Source organism: Rhamphochromis sp. 'chilingali' (assembly GCF_963969265.1).
Source record: "Rhamphochromis sp. 'chilingali' genome assembly, chromosome: 3".
Classification (NCBI taxonomy): domain Eukaryota; kingdom Metazoa; phylum Chordata; class Actinopteri; order Cichliformes; family Cichlidae; genus Rhamphochromis; species Rhamphochromis sp. 'chilingali'.
In genome coordinates this window covers 22,446,954-22,468,407 of record NC_137931.1, presented here as the reverse complement: position 1 = coordinate 22,468,407, position 21,454 = coordinate 22,446,954, and the positions used below count along the sequence as shown (strand labels likewise).

The following is a 21,454-nucleotide window of genomic DNA, read 5'->3' as shown; positions in this document are numbered from 1 at the left end:
AGTGAAGCTGCAGATGAGAGAAGATTTCCATCTAACATGTAATTGTTGGTGTTAAAGAGTATTTTAGGAGTGTTCTAGACATTACTCTGTGTGTCTGCTGATTAAATTTAAAGGCGTACACAGCAAAGATTCCTGACAAAGGAGTGGTATCGGACCCGTTTTCTTACTAGGGGTGGAGGGAAACACTTTGCAGAGGAAAACAAAGGCTTCATAGGAGATGCATGAGCCTCATTTCAACATTTCAGAAAGAGATATGTCTGCTGCAGCATGAAATGTGAAATTACAGAAAGCACTGATGTAGAAATCATCCAGTTCCCAGGGAAAAAAGCGATGGCTTTAAAAGCCTTGATGTGTCCTGTCTTCAGAGATGTTCTTCTGCATACCTGGGTTGTAACAAGTGTTTATTTACCACCTTACCAGCTTGAAGCAGTCTGGCCAGTCTGCTCTGACCTCTGACATCAACATGGTATTTTCACACAGAGAACTGCTGCTCACTGCTCACTTTTTTCAGATCATTCTCTGTAAACTCTAGAGATGGTAGTGTGCGAAAATCCCAGAAGATCAGCAGTTAGTTCATCTTGACTGTGTCTACGTGACTAAATGCACTGAGTTACTGCTATGTGATTGGCTGATTACACATTTGCCTTTTTTAAGCAGATGAACACCTATTAAGTGGCCAGTGAGTCTATATTAGCATTTTGTTGAGCAGATAACCAGAAAACATTGTTAAAATTTGCATAAAATTTTAATGGGAATCTGGTTAATGTTATGAAGTGTGTAACTAAGGTACTGGACTTGCACCAGATCTTCCACATTAACTTTATACCTCATCATACTTCTTTGTTTTTGCCTATACATGAACTCTTAAAGACATTTGATGACCTCCCCTGTACCTTCAATAATCTCTAATAATTAATTATGGTTTTGACACCTAGGTCTATGTCAATAAAGTCATATTTCAGCAACCATGAGAACAGTTTACTGATTTTTCCAAGGGTAGCTACATAGGCTGAAACCACTGTCCCAACTTGTAATGCACATCCAGTCATTTTGTTCTATTAGCAGGACTGAAATATGATAAAAACTTAGTTTAGGAAAGAGCTTCAATGGTTACTGCAAGTAAGCTTTCAATGGGCAAAGAGTGAAAACCTGAACTCACTGTAGAAGCTTTACTGGCATTAAACTTTAAACACAGGTTCGTTTGCTTTGTTTGTTGTTGTTGTTTTGGAGAGAGCTCATTGCAGTCCAGCCAAGCATACATTAAACTTCATACATCCACACAGGTTTTTAATACACCCCTCGTTGATCGTAATTTATCCCAAGAGATCTCTCATCCCGTTGAGTTATGATTTTATCTTACCGTCTTTGTAGGTGGAACAAAAGGAGACTGTGATTAAGATAATATTTTAATTCATTCTTTAATTAGGATGAATTAAAATCAAATTATAGTCAATGGTTATTAAGAAATTACAGTTATCCCTCATTTGGCTGCAGAACTGTAAGAAGACCTCACAGGGTCCCTCTAACCTTACTTTAGAACCATTTCTCTAAACAATAAGCATGCTGCAGCTTTGGTAATAATTAGGTGACTTTCTTTAATCTGATTTATGCAAAACCTAACCTTCAAAAAAGGACAGATGAGCTTCCCATTAAGATCTCATCATCTAATTATCGTAATTTCATTGTGGCACAATAATTAGCTTCATTCAAGAACTTTCAAAATGTCTCTATGGGATTTTTATCAGCTGTTGTAGAAAAAAATAATTGAGAAAGACATCAAAAGGCAAGTCACAGAAAGAAAAAAATGAAACTTTATTTGTTTGTATACTTACCAACACTGTAAAATTAAAACCTATGTAATTACTCACAACTAATATAGATCTGCACATAGCAAATAAATCAATTGAAAATAGTTACAAAGTTCTATCATTTTGTTCCCCCCCAAACTGCAATACACACAAAGAAAAGCTGAAAAACGAACAAACCCCCCAAAAAACATGTCTAGCCATTCTTTTTCCCCCGCTGTTGCCACCAAACGAAAAGTGGATAAAACTCAAAAAAACATTTTTTTAAACAAGCTACACCGCTCTTCTGTATCTATACTAATAATAAACTGAATAAATAATTGCACATTGCACCCTATTATTGCATTAGTTGCAGTTTGTTTCAAAGTCGCAGTATACTCAGGCATATACACAAATGTAAATACAGTTTTCAAACACTGAGTAACACATGAAAATTGATGTTATTGAAGTCACACTGCCATCACTTACAAGTCAATATTCCTGCTTATTAATCAAATTCATAAAACACAACAAGATTAAATTTGGAAAATGCACACTCCGGCTGTCTAGTCATTGATTATTCACGTTTTAAGCAAACATTTCAGCATGCACTGATAACTGTTTTATAAGAGCCACAATACCCTTGAGGATATTTTTTCACCATTACAGTGTTGTGGGCAATTTTAGAAAGAATATCCTCTTAACAGGTATTAGCTAACAGTTCTAAAAAAAAAAACCCAAAAAAACCAAGTTTGCCAAAAAACAAAATTTCTTGTAATTTGACAAACATTCCCATTAGAATACAAGCTATGACAAGTGAAAACAAAAAGAAACACGAATCCCAAATGTCATTTCTATCACTACTACTTGAGTTCACATCAAAATGTAAGAATTATTGCAGAATTATCACTGACTATGCCTCCTTCAGTATATTGGTACAGCATTTGGTCCATTTATGTCATCAACACACCTAAAAGTCTTAGGAATAGACACTTCTGGTAAATATGCTTATTTGTGTACTTATAGCTAGGCTAAGTTAGCAGTAAGCTTACTTAACCTAGCATGAAAAACAGAGACAACTAGATTGTCTATGGTTTCTTGTGGGATGAACTACAGGAACCACTGGTACATAAAAAAAAGAAAAGGGGATCTGAAACTTTAGCTTGGAGCCAGTTAGCTTAGCTTAGCAAAAAGATTTGACCATTTCTAATAGTATAAATAAGGTGCTGCATACAATTTAAAAGTCTTTATGTGCTTATAAGCTTCATAGACTTGTGCTAGTCAGTGTTTAGCATGCAAACATCAATTGTTCAATGTAAAAAGGCAGAAATAAGCATATTTCCCTAAAAGCTTTCCCCCAAACTGTTAAACGTCTCCTTTAAGCTCAGTGTAGGCTACTGGCAATAAAACAAACGTTCTGTGAATGCAGAAAGTTTCTGTGTTGGATGGCAGATAATGTGAGTCGACAATAACATTCAACAGCTGTTTGTTAGCGTCAACGCTGAAAAGAGCTTAGCTGAAACTCAGAAGTAAAGATGACCCAAAGCTGTCTATTATCTTTAGCGCATCTTCAGCAGAAGATGGTGGGAGAAGTTGAATTACTGAATCATACCAAATATCACCCACACCTCCCTCTCATATTAAGTACAATACAACAAAACTAACTTAGCTTAATGTTCATGATCAATGAATGAAAATTCACAAGTGCATCAACACACCATAAATAAATACATGCTGGCTTTACTAGAAAACAGCAAAGCAGGAATTGTCATCCAACCTGTCCTCTTTTTACTTTTAAAATAAAAACAATTATGTTGCTGACACAGTCGCGACAATAAAATGACATTCAAACCTAAAGCGTTAAAATCAACCGCATGACAATGAAAAGAACATGACGAGATGAACAATCGTGAAAAAGAGACTGAGTGGTCACGTCCGCCCAGGCCCCACGGGTTCCCCCCAATGAACCCCTGAACATTCCTTGGCCCAAAAAATACCATCTGGCTTCGTCCAAACGTCTAGGCCTCTGTGCCATTAAAATTCGGCTTCTTTCCCTCCAATTTCTTAGTTTTAATTTTTTAGAAACCTCTCTCAGCCTAGCAAGTTTTTTCCAAAACAAGGGAAAGAAGCCGAAAGGTTTGGACGCAACGCTTGGCTTTTAAGTCCAACTAATCCTCCCTACATCAGAGGCAGTCCAGAGTAAAGTGTTGAGTGGTCTATTGCATGAGCGCCGCGTAGTCGACTAATGTGCTAAGTCACAAGAGTCCTCATACAAAAACAAATACAGTAGAATAATAAGTTAGTAAACAATCATTTTAAATTTCAGTCAGTGTTTTAGCCACTGGTTATTCACTAATTCCCATTCATGCATCTATATACTAATATTCGGTGTTGATAGAAGGAGGCTGTGTCGGAAGGTTTTTTGTCTGGACAGGGAGTAGAACTAGACGTGAGTGGCCAAAAATGCTGAAAACAGTTTGCGGAAAAGAACAGGAAAACAAAGATATAATAATAACATCTGAAGTACACGGAACAGGCTTACTGAAATACGCGACAATACAACACTGAAAACATGCAATATAATGCAAACCTAGGAAATTAACATGAGAAGAGAGGCTCTAGGAGTGATACCATTGGCTTGAAAGGGTCATGTGATGCAGCAAAGAGTCATGGGTAGAGATTCGACAGAGATGCAAATTAGGACAAAAGCAGAACAGTCCAATTTTTTTGTCTTTTCAGAAATACATTATCAAAATTTGATAATTTGGCTACATCCCACCACGCACTCTACCGATAGCATCACTGAGCAGCTGTTATATGCAAATAACTATGTCCTACAAAAAACGTTCAGTCTTTTACTAGTACTTTTTTTTAACTTTTAAATGATGTTCTATGACGCAGCACTGACAGAGAGAAAGCAAAAGCAAGAGATAGAGAGAAAAAGAAGAAAGAGTAACACAAGTTGTTCCTAATAAACATTCAACATGCTTCAACAGTTCTCTAAAAAATCTAAGCAACAGAGAATTTCTTTTTTGTTATCCATTTTCTTTTTTTCTTTTTTTGTTAATTTAATGTGGCTCTCTGAAACAAAAGTGAGCACCCAATCCTCCCTGAGGTGCTTTGAACCAGGGTGGGGAGGTGGTCAGGGTTTTCGGAGAGCCAGAGCCAGAGTCCGAAGGGCTTCATCAGGGTTGTCTGCAGTAGTCAGTCATTGGAAAGGGCCAAACGGAGGAGCCAGTCAGGGATCTCAGGATGTGGTCATGGAAGTTGGGTCAGTCCACATAGCCGCCACGTCTCTGAACCTAAAGGAGAATGATTGGAAATGATTTTCAGTCCAGTTCTTGTGTAATTCAGCATACCTCACCCCATTTCCCCGTTTCCTTTCCTTAAAAATGGCTTATTGACTGCCACCCTTCAACTGAGACCATTTCTAAAGGTCCAAATGTATCGCTCAGGTCCTGTATCAGGTGTTTACTGGATTTTTTACAGTTTCTTAAGGACATGATTTTCAGATATTGTTCATCTGCTGTAGATAGTTTTTAAAATTTTTACAGATGTATTTGAAGTTCGGTAACTCAAAAGTACTATTTTATGCATTTTTATGTTTTAAAATACCATTTTATATTTATCTTTGGTATTTTTCATAGATTGAGTTATAGAAATATTTGCCTTTGTGATAGGCTGCTAGAAACAAAGAGCCTAAATATACAATTTAAAATATAAAGAAATGGGGGATGGCTCAAAACTCTTGCACATTACTATTTATTTATGATGTAATTTTAAACAGTTATGGTAGTAAAACATGTGATGTTACAAAGCAAAACATTGATGGAAAGGCAATTAAAAACAAAGAATAAAATAAACAAACAACACTCACTGAGAGCTCATTAAGAGAAGAAAAAAGTGCTTTTGCAAAATCTTGACAAAGTGAGAGCAGCTAATTAGGCACTAATTCAAAAGATATCATCCATGTTCACAAGGAGGAAGTTTTTCACATTTTTCTCTTTGTTTGGACTATTTTTGCAGTCAAACAGTCACTGATCTCTGACCTTGCATTGATGAGATACTGGGCCAGGCTGATGTTGGCGGGAGTCCCTGTGATGGTAATCTGGCGTTCCGATGACCCTTCCATGGCGTTAGCTATTTTGATCTGCGCCCCAGACATCTGACGGATCTCGTTGATTTTGGTTCCCTGGCGTCCGATTATGCAGCCTATTAGCTGGGAAGAAAAGAGGATGGGACATAAAAGAGACATTTGATTGATTCTCAGTGGAGCGTGTGAGTACTGGCCAGTCTTTGACAGCTTTTCAACTATAACTTAGATGCTCCTTATTTAGGTCCAACAAGTCTTTTCCATTAAGGACATTCACTTTGCAAAGCTAACTGCCTTTGGCTGCACTTTGTCTATAATTGTTGCAGTTGAATTGCTGTCACATTGCATAGCTGGAAACTTCAGCAGGAAGCCATGTGAAAAGATGATAAAACAGAGCATGTCTGGGAGTTTGTGCTTTGATAACCAGTTTTACCAGTTTAATGCAGACTTTCTGTTGTTTTATTTATTCCTTTGTAGCAGTTTTGAGCATTCACCCCGATTATAGCTTTAGGGAGTGACAAAACAGCAGAAAGTGGGCCCAAATTACCCAAACTGCTGAATAAGTGTGACTGAAGAAGACAACAGTATTTCTGCAACAGCATTCACAATATTGACTTGCCTGAAGCCTGATAATGGATAACCTGATTCTCTGTCAGATTTCGTGAAAAATGTCTCATTTTAAACCACTGCTGTTTGCAAGTTTCGTTAAACCTTTTCGTCAGGAAAAAATGAAAGTGACGAATGGTGAGTGAAAGCGCATTGTCGGGTGTCTGCATATCATGACAAATGTACTCACATCATTGGGAATGGTGAGTTCATGAGTACTGGCCTGGTTACTGGCATCCAGACCTGCTGCTGAACACAGGAAGCAGACAGAAAGAGTGGAGGAAAGGGAAAGGACATAAAGTACAGTTTGGCACGTTAAGGAGGCAAACTGCGATTATCTACTATAAAATACTATGTTATCTATAAACCAGCAGCAAACGCATGTCACTGGGAATGTGGCTCAGCCCTATGCAGAGCCTATGCAATACACAAATTTGAGTTATAACTTTTGAAGAAGAAAAATCCAAGACAACTGCAATTCTATACAATAAGGAAACTAAGGGAAAAACAAAAAACAAAAGAAGCCTCAACATCAACAAGAGCAGACCACCAGCAGGCCATGTCAATGGCAGTGAACCACAGAGACCATTAGGAGGAGAACAACGAGAAGAAGAAAGAAAGGACAGAGACAGGAAAAGAAGAGAAAGAGAAAAAAAGGAGGAAGAGAATGTGTTCGTCTCTACAGGTAAAAACGAGAGAAGGATCTTTGGTGAAGAGGGTCATTGTGTAGGTGGGTACGTACCGGGGAAGGCAGGGGTGGTCTGTCCGAGGGGGGTAAAGGGGGTTTGCTGCATAGCCAACTGGTGGAGCTTGCTCAACTGCTGAGGGGGGGAGGAGGAGGACAGCAGAGCTATGAGGTCATCGTTAAAAACGCACTCTGACACGCACACGCTCACCAGACACATACACGCACGCACAAAGGTCAGTCCGAAATGCTACAAGAGTAAAGTAAGGATCTGAGGAGAAGTAACAACACTGACAGGTGAAGGACAAAGACAGAAAGAAAAGAGAGAGACCATGAAAGAAAGACAGAAGAAGAAGAGGAGAACCTCATGAAGGACTTGGCCTGAGATTGGAGCATTTGGGAGGATTTCATAAGCCCCGCCCCTCATTGTTACTGTTGCTACACATGGAACAGTCTATGTTGAAACTGCAGTTTAGGGAATAAAATGTCACTGTGCTGTTCTGGCCTGGAATCCTGCACTTGCTAAAATAATTGCTGCAGTTCTGAAATAGACCTTTGCAGTTGTTAAACTAAACTCTTGAAACTCTGCATTTCTAGAATAGAACTCTGCAATCAATCAATCACTCTGCACAGGTTCACATTCAGAATCTGGTGACCACAGATGAGAGTTTTAGTAGCAGAAGCATTCTGGTTGCCATATGTAATGTGCTTCTTGTCTGATTTTTATTTGCCTTTTTTTTTTAAAGCAGGTGTTGTTTGAATGCAGATAAACAGTCTGTGTGGAGAGCAAAAGAGGGTATGAAATTATGAAACTAGTGACTATCACTTAAAACCATACAAACTGAAAGTGATTTGCAGCAACTTGCTGAGCAGAAACTGCAGAATTTGAATGACATTCCACGACTTCAAGCACCTGCCAACGACACTACTGGTGACGCGAAGTGGACAGGACCTGGGATAAGCTTTTCTCAACTTCCAAGTGAGTGATTAAAGCTACAAGCAATGAGAGAGAAAAATACCTTTGAGATATGACCTGGTGGTAACAACATTAGAGGATTATCTAGGCAACTGAAGCCTTGAATGTCCACAAGCGAACAACCAACCAGCTGAGTTGGGGATCTTGTTAGGATGACTCCTGGATACCTCCTGTAATGCGTTGCCAGTAAATGGATATCTGGAATAGGCTGCATAGGTAACTGTGATCCAACTTTAGATAGTCGAGGATAGTGGATGGATGGGTGGATGTTTGCCAATGTAATCCCCTGATGTCACCTTCCCCTAATGCCTAATATCACCTTTTCATATGTCAGTCAATGATATTGTTCACGCTCACTGACTGTCAGTAAATCAATCATGCTCATGAGTTTACATTTTCTAACAGCTGTAACTTTACATTTTGAATGTTTACCACCAACTGGTCATGACAGATGGCTGCTGCTCCTTGAACCTGAATCTGCTGGAGGTTTCTTCCTTTTAAAAGGGAGCTTTTTCCTCCCACTCTCACCAAGTGCTTGCCCACAGGGGATTATCTTTAAGATAAATAACTCAAATTGGAGGTGAGTTGAACACTGAGAGTTTCAAAACCTTCTTGTATTCAAAGTCATCTTTACCATCAAAGCAGCCGTTTTAATCAATGAAAATTCCTCATTTTGGGATTCCATACAGTTTTCTTTCTACTTGCAAAAACAGCATTTTTCCTCTTCTTCGTCTTGAGCTTGTTTGAAGATGCCAACAAATGGAAAGTTTAATTAAAGTTAGTTAGTTTAATTAAAATTAAATTGTAAAAAGAAATGGAGTGGAGGTCAGGAGCCGATCTGAAGTCCATCAAGAACTTCAAGACTAATCTGATAACTTCTTCAGGCCAAGCCCCATGAGGTTTAATGCCAATCAGAGGGCACAGAGGCAAGAATAAGAAAAGTTAGAAACATAGGAAATAACATATCAGAATAAAAGCTGTATTAATATTAACAATTAATATTAATAAGGGTGGAAAGAAAGTAAGAAAATCTGGATGCAGCGAGACAGAGTTATAGAGGGTGCAAGGTTGACTGCCTCGCGGGGCACTCACATCTGGATGTGGGATGGCATACTGTCCTTGAATGGTATACGCCTGCAAACATGAGGAGAAGAGCTCACTGTTATGATCCCACAAGACACATTATTCAATAAGTTCTGAAAAGCTAAATAAACAAAAGTGGACTGAAACAAAATATAAATCAAGAAAAAAATGAACTGTCGACATTTCTACAGCTCAAGGACAACATAGACTTAAATGTTTTTTTATATCTCATGAGTCATATTACATGTAAGACATGCATTACAGATTTCCTGTCAAGTTCTCCTACAATTCATCAATCAAATCCAGTTGAACTAAATAAAAAAGGGACAAATCAGACAGCAGGAAGGTGATTGGGAGGGTGTGGAGTAAACCAGAGGAGCGACCCTGAGGGGAGTAAGGTGTCGTGTCCTATTGGACATGTGGTTTATAGGAGCCACAGAGGTCAGAACTGAGCAAAATTGAATTTTATCCCACAAGATACAAACCTGATTTTTAATATAAGAATAAAAACACACCAAGTCTGTGGCTTCTGCTTTAGATATTTTACTGCCTTTCTCAATAGTCTGACATCAACCACTAAAATCTAAAAGCAAACAAACAAATTATAGATGCTATACAGGAATGTAGTTAAAGTGATTAATCAGTTAGTCAATCCACAAGAACTTTGCCTGCAACTATTTGAATAACTGAATATTTTAATTAAAAATCTGCCTCCGGACTCCTGTTATGGGTTCCTGTATTAAGTTTTTCCACTCTTAAAGGTAATTAAAGGGAAGTATTGAATCTTTTGAGTCAAACCTGAGCTGAATAACATAGAGCTGAAGCAGTTTTTTTATTCATAGACTTGTCAACCAGCAGTAATTTGCACAGCTGAATATAAATATAGCCAAGTTTCCACAAATTCAAGCTTTTTGGATGTGAATATTTATTAATTTAGATGACTCTGAAGATTTTTCCTTCACAATTTTGCCCTGTTTTATAATTGATGTAACCACCAAGCAGGGGTGCCAGTTTAACTCACAGTGTTTCTCAAGTGATTCATATACCTAAGGCTGTTGCAGAGGTACAGGTGTGAATCTGCCCCAGGCCATTTGCTGGGTGTTTTCACCATTGTCCTGTTATAGCAGAGGATAGAAAGCCTCCAACCTACTGATCAGCAAAGCTGAGGGGAACATAGCCTATAGTAAAAAATAAGCTCTAGTTAATTGGAGCTAAAGTAAAGAAAAGCAAGACCTGTGTTTGTGCGCGTGTGTCTTAATAATAATAATACTATTAACAAATATCAATATAAATTTTTTTTGCTTTAAACAGACAGATTTCTAAATTATTGGTGTTTTCTTCCTTTTGTTATAGATGATCTAAAAATGTGTTTAGCACTCTACAAGTGAGCCAGACACACCTCACTTGTAGCCAAAACCTACAGCTCAAAAGCAGTTTTTGGATTACTCTAAAAACAAAAAAACTTGCTTTCCATTAGCCGCCTCTGAGCAGAGAAGCCCCACCCTACTGTTTTTTAATGAGGAGTGGCCAATCACAAGATAGCTTGCTTGACCAATGGATTTCCATAAAAGGAAAGGAGCTGCACGTGTCTCAGTATAAGATAAACTGGGATTATTTTTAACTGTGAATCATACAAAGCTGCTCTATTAGAGTCCAAAAATAAAAAATTGTACTTTGAAATGAATAAAATATAATTAATATAAGCTGCTGCTTCATTTGTTGTCCTGCCATACTACTCCTATCCACTAGCTGCTGCCACTGAGTTTCCCTTCCCCTGCAGACCACCTTATATAGCAACACACCTTGCTCCTGTGAGCCTCCCCATTGTGGCTGGCTCTGTTGCTATGAGCTCCTTTACTCCCTATGTCTGTTTATGGCTGAAGTAGAATTACAGTAGTATATTTGTGTATTTTTACTGCTGTTGGTTCCAAACTAAGAAAAAGCTGTGTTTCCAAGAGTATCTACTCTAGAGGATTTTTCCTGTCTTGGTCACTTGGTTACTGTTTTAGGCTTTAGAGTAAAGTTTAATTTCCCCAAGCTTCATCAAGCTTAACATTTGTTTTTCCTGATTTTCTTTTAGACTTTTAAGCAGAGTATTTTCATCTAGAAGCACCAGCATCCATTTTCACTAAATAAAAGGTAAGTCACCTGATGGATCCTCTGACTCAGATGAGCTGAACGCAATTGATCTCAGTTCTGGTTCGAGTGGCTGGGGGTGATGGATGACAGTTTTAAAACAAATAAAAGCAGTGAGGGTTTCATGCTAGTTGGGATTTGGGTGGGTGAGGGGAGTGAGGAAGGGAGGAAAAGTGAGTAAAACCTGGTGCGACACTAACAGGCAGTGGCTGGTGCTGCAGTAAGAGGCTGAGGTTGGCTGTGGACGCCCCCAGTGGGTCTGCTCTTACCTGGCCACCTGAAAAAATGACAGGGGTGGAGGCAGGCTTGGGGCGGTAGGGGATGGTGGCACCTTTCGGTGGGGACTGAGGAGAGCAAAGGAGGAGAGAGTGGGGGGAAGAAGAAGAAGGGGCGGGATGTGGAGAGAGTGTTAGAACGGGAAGACAGAAAATAATAGAGAGAGAGAAAGAAAGAAGTTGCATAAAGTGAGACCAGAAGGGAGAGTGCCTTAGGGAAGACAACCTGTGGACACCCACACAAAAAGTGCTCTTCACTGTGCGTTCATGCTGACATTACATGTCCAAATCGTGGTTCAGTGCACAACTAAACTTGGATTTACCTGGAACACCACTTTCAACTGGATAATGATGACTCAACATATTGTTATTTAACTTTTGTTTTTCTTAAGTCTAGAGACTTACAGTCATGTCACAAATGTCCTAGTATCCATGGCTGGTGCCATCATGAAGGCCCAATGGAGAACTGGCTGTGCAGATAGTTCAAATTAATGGTGCAAGAAAAAGAGAGACACCTAAATACCGTGTAGCCCTTTGATCCAAAGCATTTTTTTTTCCATTTTCGACACAGAATTACAAGAAGGTAACAATACTTTTGTCAAAAACATCAAATATATGCCTCCTGCTTTGATCTTTTGGGTGAATTTTTCTTACTGATACATCAGGCTTTAACCCTGTCATGCATGAATTATGACAACCTCAATCAGGATGACACATCAGTGTCCAGTGTAGTGGTTAATGTGTAAGTACACACTGACACAAATACAAGAAAACAGTCTTTGAATAGCTGTCCACTGTAGTGACCACTGTGCGTGAAAGGGTTAATGCTATTTATGCTGTTCACAGGTAAGTCCAACACTTAATTATCTCAGCAACTATGAGACAGATTGCTGTGAAAGTTTGCACCAACATCCACCTTCATTAGAAGATGATATAAATATCATAAGTTAAAGCTTTCAGTGATCCAAACTAGCTTAAACACAATCCTGAGTTTAATCTTGGATTTAATAAACTACACTTCATGGCTATAAAAATTAAATCTGTAATTGTAATATCTTTAGGCTGACTCTAAAACTGAGGTTGGGTGGGATTTTAACACTTGACTTGTAATAAGGGGTAAATGTGAGATAGTGATCGATTGAGCTCAGCAGTGACTGCCCACTTTTTTAAGAAGTCCGGTTCCAGGAGTGAACTTTCTCTGTTAATGTTTCATAAGATCCTTACATAAAGAGTTTTAAGCCTTGATCTAAGCCATGACCACTGTAAAGCCATGCTGACCATTAGAAAATTAGATTTGGATAAAAAAAAAAAAAACCAGGAAAATAATAATAATAAAAATAGACAGAGGTACAAGACTATGTACATAATTACTTTTTAGGGTTAGGAAACAACTTATCCCATAATGCACTAGAAATGGGATTGGCTTCCAGCCTGTCTAAATCTCCTCCTTTTCATTGTCACAGCTTTCAGAGTTTGTAAGGTTGTAGTATTGTTTTTGATGGTGCTTAGTTCTTGGCTGCAGTCACCGCAAGTTTTACACTCACTAACCAACCTGATGTTCGTAGGTTTAAACAGTGACTTTCACAAAACAGAGAAATTGCTGTTTCAGTTCAGGAAAGTGGAAGAGTATTCTTTCCCCCCAAAGTTACGACTAAACTGTGTTTTTGCTAAAACAAAGTTGATCTCATATGTCAGTACTGGCATTTCTAAAGGCCTATACAGAACAGATGGGAGAAACACCCTTCAGCTCTGTTATGAGTGTTGCTGTTGCATAGTTTGTCCACCAGAGGGCACTCCACAACTTCCCTCTTGGCAACACATGTTTGGAACACCACAAAGAGATCAACCAGCTGACGAGCAGAATCAGACCAAGCATAATAATTCATGACTTGTTGTGACAATGACGCATGGTAACTTTTGAACTATACTGTCATATTATCTCAGTAAGGATTCATAAATAACGACACATAACTTCGTAACTCTGTTTGAGTTTCATATCTGTGAAAGAAAATTTATTGTCCAATATACTGGGTTTCTACCAAATACAGTATCGGCATTGGTACTGGTATCAATATCACTACTGGTATTGGCCTTAAAAATCCTGTATTTATGGACTATAGGTGTAATGCAGAGTTATGGTTTCTAAAGGAGAGATTATCATCGTTTCACAGTGTCGCAGGTTGTAGTAAGTTGACTCACAGCATTATGGTAATAATCGAAATCCCTATGAACAATATGAATGGGAATGGGATTTTTGGAAGCTCACTGTTGAGCTCTATAAGGTTTCTTCACTGTCGGCTTTACCATACAATTCAAGTGAAGTAAACCTTTCCATTGTGACTGTGGTATTACTAGATTGCTGTGTGGTTTATTTTCTGGTTTGGAGGAAGTCTGTACTTCAGTTTTTCCTGAGTGAAATTTTAGTGTTTTATCCTCAAGTTAGCATTTATTTAAAGCTATCCATATTTAAGTCCCCGGTCTTTGTATGAACTGTAATAACCCAGCTAATTAGCATTAGTTCACAAATTGGCACTACACCCCAAATTTGAGGCTTCAGAATAGGAGTTCACAAAAACAAAGAGTTTCTTTATGATGACTGTGTACATCTTTTATGTACAGCTTATGGCCTGAACCTATTTACAGATGTGTCAGTTCGTTATCTGTAAACAAAAATCACCCAAAAGTCCACACACGAGGTCTTAAGGCTGCTGTTTTCGACCTATGGAAACCTGCTTTCCTCCCGACTGTGCAAACATTAAGTCAGTGCAGGACATTTGCACGTCTCTGGCGTCATGTACTGAGTACTTGGTGTCGCATTTGCCATCTAAAAGGCAAAGAAATGTGTCTGCAGCAGTGCAGTAATGTTAATAATCCAGACTTGCAAACATAAACAATATAAAAACATGCGGATACATTAAATGTGAAAAATTACATTTAGAAACAAATCTTTGGATACAGCAGAAACTCTAGGAGTAAATTACTTTAAAAAGTGTAGTCAAGCCTCTGAATTCTCCGTATCAAACTAATTTTCAGCTACATAACATTTCTTTCATGTCCCCTGTGTGGCCACCCCACCCCCCTCACCGTACCTCGAGCAACACCACACATATCTGTTTGACACACTGGATGATGGCCTCGGGGGCCCCTGAGATTGTCACCGCTCTCTCAGTGGAGTTGGGGAGCATGTCTCCTGCCACCTGGACCTGAGCTCCTGTGGACTGGAGGCAAGAAAGAAACATTTTTTTAAAAATTAATATCATCTCATTACATGAGCCTGCATCCCTTCAAACTGAGCAGAAACCGATATGGGAGAGCAAAATGAGCTCTTGGAGCAGTGCACACCGGGTATTTTGCAAGACTGAACACTTAAATGGAAACTACATGAACCAGAAATGTGGGATTTGGGAAGCTTACATGGGAGCTATATGAGGGATAAATATAAGCATATCCTCTGGCAGTGTCATTATTTTAAAAAACATGATTGATTTTATGTTTATGGACATCGTTAGGATGAAAAATGTGCCGCCACCTCTCTCATTTCTTTGATTTTGGAGCCTCCTTTGCCGATGAGGGATCCACACTGGCTGGCTGGGACGACGAGCCTCAGGGTTACGGGGGGTTTGCTGGTGGCTGGGCTGTTGCTCATGGAGTTGATAATATCCTGCGGGCGAGGAAAGGCCACATTTTGTCAGATGCGATGACTTTCATAGTGTTTTTCTGTCTGTGAAGTGGAGGCTTTGTAATAAATCTACCTTCATGGTTCTTAACTCACCATCAGCGCTTTGAGAAAACTCTTTGCTTCGGCACAAAATGACCTTTAAAAAGTTAGAATGATGTTTACTTTTTGGCAATAACATCTCTTCATACTTTTAAGTTGCTGCTTTTATTAATATTGTTCTAATAAACAGGGTTAAAGCCTCTGTATTTCAGTATGATGCTACTTTAAAATTGACCATTTTATCTGTTGGCTATAATTATAATATTTTCCACCTAATCTATTTTATAAGGTACTGTACAGCCAGTGTACAGCAGTAGAAACTGACCAAAGCAGTATTATTAATATGATCCTATTTAATAATGAAGCACTAACAGAAGGTATCCTGTTGAGATGACAGTGCAAAAAGGCAAATTTGGCTGCCAGAGCCGTAAGAGAGTTTACTTAAATAAATCAGTGCCACTGAAGCATAAAATCCTGATACACTGTCCAAAAATCCTATTTCAAGAAATATAATTAAGTCTAGTTATTGCAAGAGAAAGCTCGTCCTTTGCATTTAGCTAAAATTAACTCCAAGTTGTTTATCAAGTAAAGGAAACTGAAAAAGAGTTTATCATAGAACCATGTAAATGTATGATTGCCACACATGGAAGTCTCGATTGTTTTATTTCTGCCGTCATGATCTCGTGTATTACCCCGGTTTATTATGTAATAGCATAATTAACATGCACCATTATGCCCTTGTGGCAGAGACAGCTGTGGTTGCTGTCACAGGCTGGGTCTCCGACCCAGCACTCTGAGTTTTCTTTGTATTTTTTGATATGTTATTAGTTTGTGTCATTTCCTATTTGCCTTTAGTTTAGGCAGTTATTGTTCCTGGGTTTTCTATGTTTTGGGGTTTTCTATTTATTTCATCACGTATTAGGTCTGTTAAGTTGTGTTGTCATTTCCTGTTTTATTCTGACAATGTCATGTGTTCTTTGTTCATTGTATTTAGCTTTCCTCTCCTGGTCCTGTCATTAGGTTTATGTCTGTCAGCTGTTTTCCCCCATGTGTCGCCACTTCCCCTGATCACCTCATGTCTGTATTTAAGCCTTTTGTTTTCTTCATGCCATTGTCAGTTCGTCTGTTTATCTCACCAGAGTTACAGTCATAGTCATAGTCTTAGCCTGTTTATTTTCCACCTCAATCATAGTTATAGTTTTTGGTCTTAGTACCTTTAGTGTTTTGTTTCTTAGTGTTTTGCCTGTTTGCTTTGGTCTCTTGGTTCATTTCCTGTCGTCATCGCAATAAAGGTTCACTTTTCTGTTAATCATTACTATTCCTCGTCATCATCTGCTTTTGGGTCCTGTTTCCGCACACATCGGCGCACCCCGCCGTGACAGATGCAGGATTTTTACAAGTTTAATGGGCAAATGCATGTCCAAATCATGTGCATATGACTTCTTTTGAGGAGAAAAAAAGGTGAAAGGGTGAAGGTAGGGGCTTTTAATGATACAGTGGTCCCTTGTTTATTGCGGGAGTTACGTTCCAAAAATAACCTGCGATAGGTGAAATCCGCGAAGTCGCCAACTTTATTTCTTACAATTATTATAGACGTTTTAAGGCTGTAAAACCCCTCACTACAAGCTTTATACACTTTTCTCAGACAGGCATGAACATTTTCACACTTTTCTCTTTTGTTTACACACTCTCAAAGTTCAAACCTTCGTAGAAAAATAAGTCCAGTATTATAGAATGAAACCAAAGCACCCGTGGCTTCCTTTGACGGTGCAAAACGTTTCGTCGACATTGTTGTGTTTGTTGTGTTTGTTGGGGAGAAAACTTACAAACATACAGTACAGCACTTCAGAGTCACACTGCTAGCGATAGAAGATTTATGTAAATTTGACAAGCCGAACGCATTCTGTACTGTACAGGAGACACTGCACAATGGTCTACAGCCAATCAGGACGCAGAACACAATGTGCCGTAAAAAAACAAAAACAAAAACAAAACCTGGAAAATTGCACAAAAAAATCCACGAAACAGCAAGACCACGAAAAGTGAACCGGGTTATAGCGAGGGACCACTGTACCAGACTTCAAGTGTTTTGGCATTGAGAAGTCAAATTTCTGCAACTTTGAAAAGTTCTATGAAGATCTGCTGCTGGGATATGCGATTGTTGTTTTGCATATTCTTGCTGAAATAAGCAACAACGTCGGTGAAAAACACTTTGTCTGGCTGGCAGCGTTGCTCTAAAACCTGTGTGCTTTGTTTAGCATTAATGGGGCCTTTACAGATGTGCTGCATGCTAATACCACGTCCGCTGGCAGCATTTTCAAGCCTCACCTGGCTGGAGCCTTTCTGTGTGGAGTAGATGATCTTCCTGTGCCTACATGTATTTCCCACAAGCTAGCTGTGAACAAAGTTCTGCATAATAGTGCTTTGAGTAAAGCCCTGTATAAATGCATATAAATTGCATTGTTGCAGGCACAACACTCAATTAGCATCACAGATTCTGGCTTTTAAACTTATCATTGATAACAATACAGATCTTCTTATCTAGAGAGCGTGACATCCATGATTCCTAAAAAATAAAAAATAAAAAGCTTCTCAGTTTGCCAATTTAATATGCAGTCCGTGAAATATTTTCACTTAAATAGAGCATTTAAATGATTAACATTCTGTAGTCCCTGTTCACCTATAGTACACAGAGCAAACACAACATTTATTTTAATGGGGGTTGTAAAAGTACAAAGTACAGTGATTACTACCACCTGTCATTAAAGGAGGAAAAGATAAATATTTCAGAAATCTGTCAAAAACGCGTTTAAAACTAAACGTATCATTATTGAGCAAAGACTGTAATATTTTTTTTAAAAATGTGCTTTGCCTTTTTTCACCTTTTTTTGTAAATGGACTCCATTCATGGATAATTGATTAAGAGTGATGAAAATTCTTATTTTTAGCATTAAAACTATAATTTAAATTAAAGAGCCTGCACATGCTGGTGAATTAACCCTTACAGGGACATAAACCTTACATGGGGTGGGGTTCTAATAATTTGGTAAGCGTTGCATGTGCGTACCTTCACACTTACTATACAGTGAATTCAGGCATAATCGATAACACCTTGACTACACTAATATGTGAGTGTAGCTGAGTTGCAGAGTTAAACAAAATCAAGTGACTTGTGTTTGCGTCGTAGTACGACAACTGACCCTGAAATCTCCACACTTACTTAAAGCTGCACTTGTGTGCAGCGCCTGAATAATAAGTGGTTGAGTCTATCTATTGTATTATGGAGACACTTGGCTCGGTCGGGCTGAAAGTATGCTGATATGGCACCCAAATCAAAACACAGCACTGGCCCATTTTCAGAGGGTGTTGCAAGGTTAGATCAGCACATTTCTGTCCTACATATCAGGGCCAAAGCTGCTTTGTATTCCACCTGGAAATGAGTCAGTGCAGGTGCTAAAGCCGGCCTGTGGTGCTGGATTCTCTCATAAGTACGGTCGCACTCAGATGCACATAAAGCCTTTACGCCATTACTTTACATACAGTTGTAAGATTCTTGAATGCAACCACTAAGATGTTAAAGTAAAAATGTTGCTACATTTGCTAATTTTTCTTTTAAAATGTGCCATTTTAAAAAAATCTTATAGAGGAAAATGGTTCAAATTTGATTTGAAATCAGTGCTTAAATAATACCAAGTTTATTGTTGTTTTAAAAACAGATTCTTTGTGGTGTAAAATAATGAACGGTACCTCTTCAAACTTGTAGGCTATCATGGCAAAGGCCTTGAAAATGGCATCTGTTGGCCCGGTGATGGTGACTATCCGTTCAGGGCAGTTCCCCTCTGAGATGTTGATACGGGCGCCGCTCTTTAGAGCGAAAGAGAGAGCAAAAAAGCATTAAATACGTGATTATAGGACAAAAATAATTAACAAGAGTTTGAGAAAAATTCTTCTTACGTCTTCACGCATTTTCTTGACTGTCTCTCCTTTCTGAAAGCAAAGGGGAGAAAGAGCAGTGAGATGTTTTGTGCATTTCCCACCGGCGTTATCATGCTTTACATGCTCTGCTTGTTGTGCTTGTGATAAATACCTTTCCTATGATGCTTCCAACCTCCTGCAGAAACAACAGAAAGAAATGTTAGATGCCATGGGCTCCTTGAAATTAGTCTTTGTTTTCTTTGCTCTTTTTACAGATAATTGGAAGCAGAAGCAGAACAAGAAAAGACAAGTTTGAATTCGTGTGTTTGTACCTTGCCGTGCATCAGCAGCCTGATGGTGAGGGTCACATTCAGTCCACCTTCTGATTGGACCTTAATGGGCTCCATGTTGGGATTGGATGTGAAGGAAGGGGCGTGCTCACGTGACAGAGGAAGTCGAGGGCCAATGCGAGTGTGATGGTAGAGTCAGCCAACCGGTCACCTGCCAGGTAAAAGAAACGCAGACATGCAAAAATGCTTGATGCTTTCATTTTAATTTATTCTGCTTCAGTTAGTGTAGGGCAGCCATTCCCTAATTTAAATTTGACCTATCAGAGCACTTTCTACAACCCACACTGTAAAAGAAACAGAAAATGCCAGTAAATTCTACTTTTTTGTGTTAAAATTTGATGTGTGTTTAAAAAGTACGTAAAATCTGTAAAAATGTATTTTTTATTTGTATTTATTTATTTAAACGGGGCAATTCATGTTTAACGTGGTTTTAATACTGATGTGCTGCACGTAGAGTTTATAGCTGTAAACATGTATCCTTTGTTGGGCTCTTACATCCACAGTGAACAAACAAGATTTACAGCAGTCAGTTATTTAAAACCACAATACTCCGTAAATACAAACTGTGGTTGATACACTACATTATTCTAATATTTGTAAGATGGAAATGATGTTTTTTTAGTTGTGGAGGTAACTTTTATCCAGCCTTTGACCTTTACTGTGAAAAATTTAACATCTGTAATGAATTTGATATGTGAAATTCCTTTAAATTAAACATTACATTGTACTATATTTTTGTACTTATCATCCTTTTACGGTCCTCTGAGGAGTTTTAACTCTTTCTGTGCCAATAACAGGTCAGAGAAATTAAAAATAATCCTCAGAATTATATATCTCTATCTATCTATCTATCTATCTATCTATCTATCTATCTATCTATCTATCTATCTATCTATCTATCTATCTATCTATCTATCTATCTATCTATCTATATATATATATATATATATATATATATATATATATATATATATATATATATATATATATATATATAATAAGAAACTAAATATGTAGTAATAAATATGTAGTAATAATATAACGAAACGACATGGCTTAGTTTTTGTGGTTTTACACTTTTTAAAAAATATTAACTCATAATTTAAAACAAGCCTAACTGCAGTGCCTTCTTGGCCCACTGGGGGCCGCTGTCGGACAGAGATTCAGTGCAGCACTTTTTTTTTTTTTTTAATGGATCCAAACCATGCAAGTCTAAAGCTGTAAACATTTGCAGTCTTTGCCTTATGCTTTTATAAAAATGTAGGCCTGCATGAGAGCTTCTCTTTGGGACCCAGCTCATTATGCAGACTGTGTAAAATCACCTGGAAATGTACATTTAAAAATACTACAAACATGGTTACATTCAGTATTTTTCTTGACTGTGTGCCTAATTTGTTCTTACTAAATTTGGGAATGTCGTAAAAGAAAAAGAAAGATGTAATTTAACAAAATGGATGTGAACTGCAGTTTATAGCAACCATCACTCAAACAGCAGCAAAACAAAACTGGATTTGTTGTTGACTATTTTTAGCTGTGGATTAATCCACTCTCAGTCTCTGTGGGACTGAGTGAAAATAAACAACAGTGTATTTGCTCATAATAATGAAGAAACAGGTCAGTGCAACGGTGTGGCTCAATCCTGTGTTTTTAATAGTCTTAGAGGTGTTATAGGAAGATTATCAGGGTTTTAATGTCGCTGCTTTGTCTTTTTTTTTTTTTTAAGAAAAACTGGATTTTGCAACTTTTTTGTGCAGGTTTTGTGACACATACCTCAACTGTTTTTAAAAAGGACCAGTAACCACTGCACACACAGAAGCAAAGATGGGAGAAGGG

At 38.2% G+C, this 21,454-nt stretch overlaps 1 protein-coding gene across 1 annotated transcript in view; it reads right to left on the bottom strand.

Annotated features, from left to right (window-relative positions):
• Positions 1-1,947: 1,947 nt before the first annotated feature.
• Positions 1,948-21,454, bottom strand: part of LOC308394063 (poly(rC)-binding protein 3-like) — a 26,437-nt gene continuing 6,930 nt past the window's right edge. Inside the window, exons 2-13 of the mRNA XM_080878217.1 lie at positions 19,604-19,772; positions 19,444-19,467; positions 19,311-19,343; positions 19,104-19,220; positions 15,168-15,299; positions 14,728-14,856; positions 11,633-11,707; positions 9,237-9,278; positions 7,226-7,304; positions 6,674-6,732; positions 5,834-6,003; positions 1,948-5,086 (exon numbers count right to left, since the gene is read on the bottom strand). Of these exons, the coding sequence (XP_080734343.1) occupies positions 5,032-5,086; positions 5,834-6,003; positions 6,674-6,732; positions 7,226-7,304; positions 9,237-9,278; positions 11,633-11,707; positions 14,728-14,856; positions 15,168-15,299; positions 19,104-19,220; positions 19,311-19,343; positions 19,444-19,467; positions 19,604-19,678 (990 nt within the window). The 5' untranslated portion in view covers positions 19,679-19,772 and the 3' untranslated portion in view covers positions 1,948-5,031. The remainder of the gene's footprint in view (positions 5,087-5,833; positions 6,004-6,673; positions 6,733-7,225; positions 7,305-9,236; positions 9,279-11,632; positions 11,708-14,727; positions 14,857-15,167; positions 15,300-19,103; positions 19,221-19,310; positions 19,344-19,443; positions 19,468-19,603; positions 19,773-21,454) is intronic.